The sequence below is a fragment of the Emiliania huxleyi genome (assembly GCF_000372725.1).
Source record: "Emiliania huxleyi CCMP1516 unplaced genomic scaffold EMIHUscaffold_10, whole genome shotgun sequence".
NCBI classification, from domain to species: domain Eukaryota; phylum Haptophyta; order Isochrysidales; family Noelaerhabdaceae; genus Emiliania; species Emiliania huxleyi.
In genome coordinates, this window is record NW_005202427.1 from 179,768 (window position 1) to 180,689 (window position 922).

Genomic DNA, 922 nt, shown 5'->3' on the forward strand with positions numbered 1-922 from the left:
CGCGCACGCCCCCCTCTCGCGGCACCGTCGCCGCCGCCCCCTCCCTCTCCGCCCCCACCGTCGCCCCCACCGCCCTCTCCAAGCCCGGCCCCGATATCGCCTGGTCCGCGATTGCCACCGCCTCCCTCGCCGCCGCCCCCGATGATCGAGGGCTACGTCTTCGAGGACAAAGGCGATGACCAGCAGTTCACGGAAGGCGTCGACGAGTACCTCGAAGGCGTGACCGTCTTCATCACCAACGGAGACGTCACGTACACCGTCGTCACCGACGCGAACGGCTACTACAGTCACGAGCTGCCGTCGCCGGGCAAGTGGACCGTGGTCATCGATGAACGCTCTTTTGCTCTGCTGAACAAGCCGTCGCTGCGGCAGACTCTCGGCACCGCGTCCACAACCTTCGAGGTTCCGCCCGGAGGCGTGATAACGGACCTGGACGCCTTCACGCAGCCCTCACGATTGGCCGGCCGGGTATTTCTAGACTCAAAGGCCAGCGGCGTCTTCGATCCCAGTAGCGACGAGGGCCTCGAAGGCGTGAAGGTCGAACTCACCGACGGCAACGATCTCAGGTACACCGTCACTACAGACGACGACGGGTACTACGAAAAGGAGCTTCTTTACGGCGAGTGGACCGTCACCATTCTCACGTCCACGCTGCCGCCCGGGCTCGTGCAGACGTTGGGCAGCACTGCCACGGCTGTGTTCGTGCCATACGGGGGCGTGGGGAGAGACCTGGACGCCTTCACCCACTTCTCGCCGCCCCCCTCTCCGCCGCCACCGTCGCCGCCGCCCCTTCCCTCTCTGTCGAAAGGTTAGGCCCTAGCGCCCTATGAAGGGACGGCCCATGCATAGCCACGCTGCTAGTGATGCCTTTCGGGTTCCCGAGGTCAGACTTCTGTGGGGGATGCCATGCCCGTGACCTAGG

At 65.4% G+C, this 922-nt stretch overlaps 1 protein-coding gene across 1 annotated transcript in view; it reads left to right on the forward strand.

Moving 5' to 3' along the window:
- Nucleotides 1-141: 141 nt before the first annotated feature.
- Nucleotides 142-922, forward strand: part of EMIHUDRAFT_97412 (hypothetical protein) — a gene marked incomplete at both ends in the record, with an annotated part of 5,954 nt that continues 5,173 nt past the window's right edge. Inside the window, one exon of the mRNA XM_005793528.1 lies at nucleotides 142-808. Coding sequence (XP_005793585.1) covers nucleotides 142-808 — 667 coding nt within the window. The remainder of the gene's footprint in view (nucleotides 809-922) is intronic.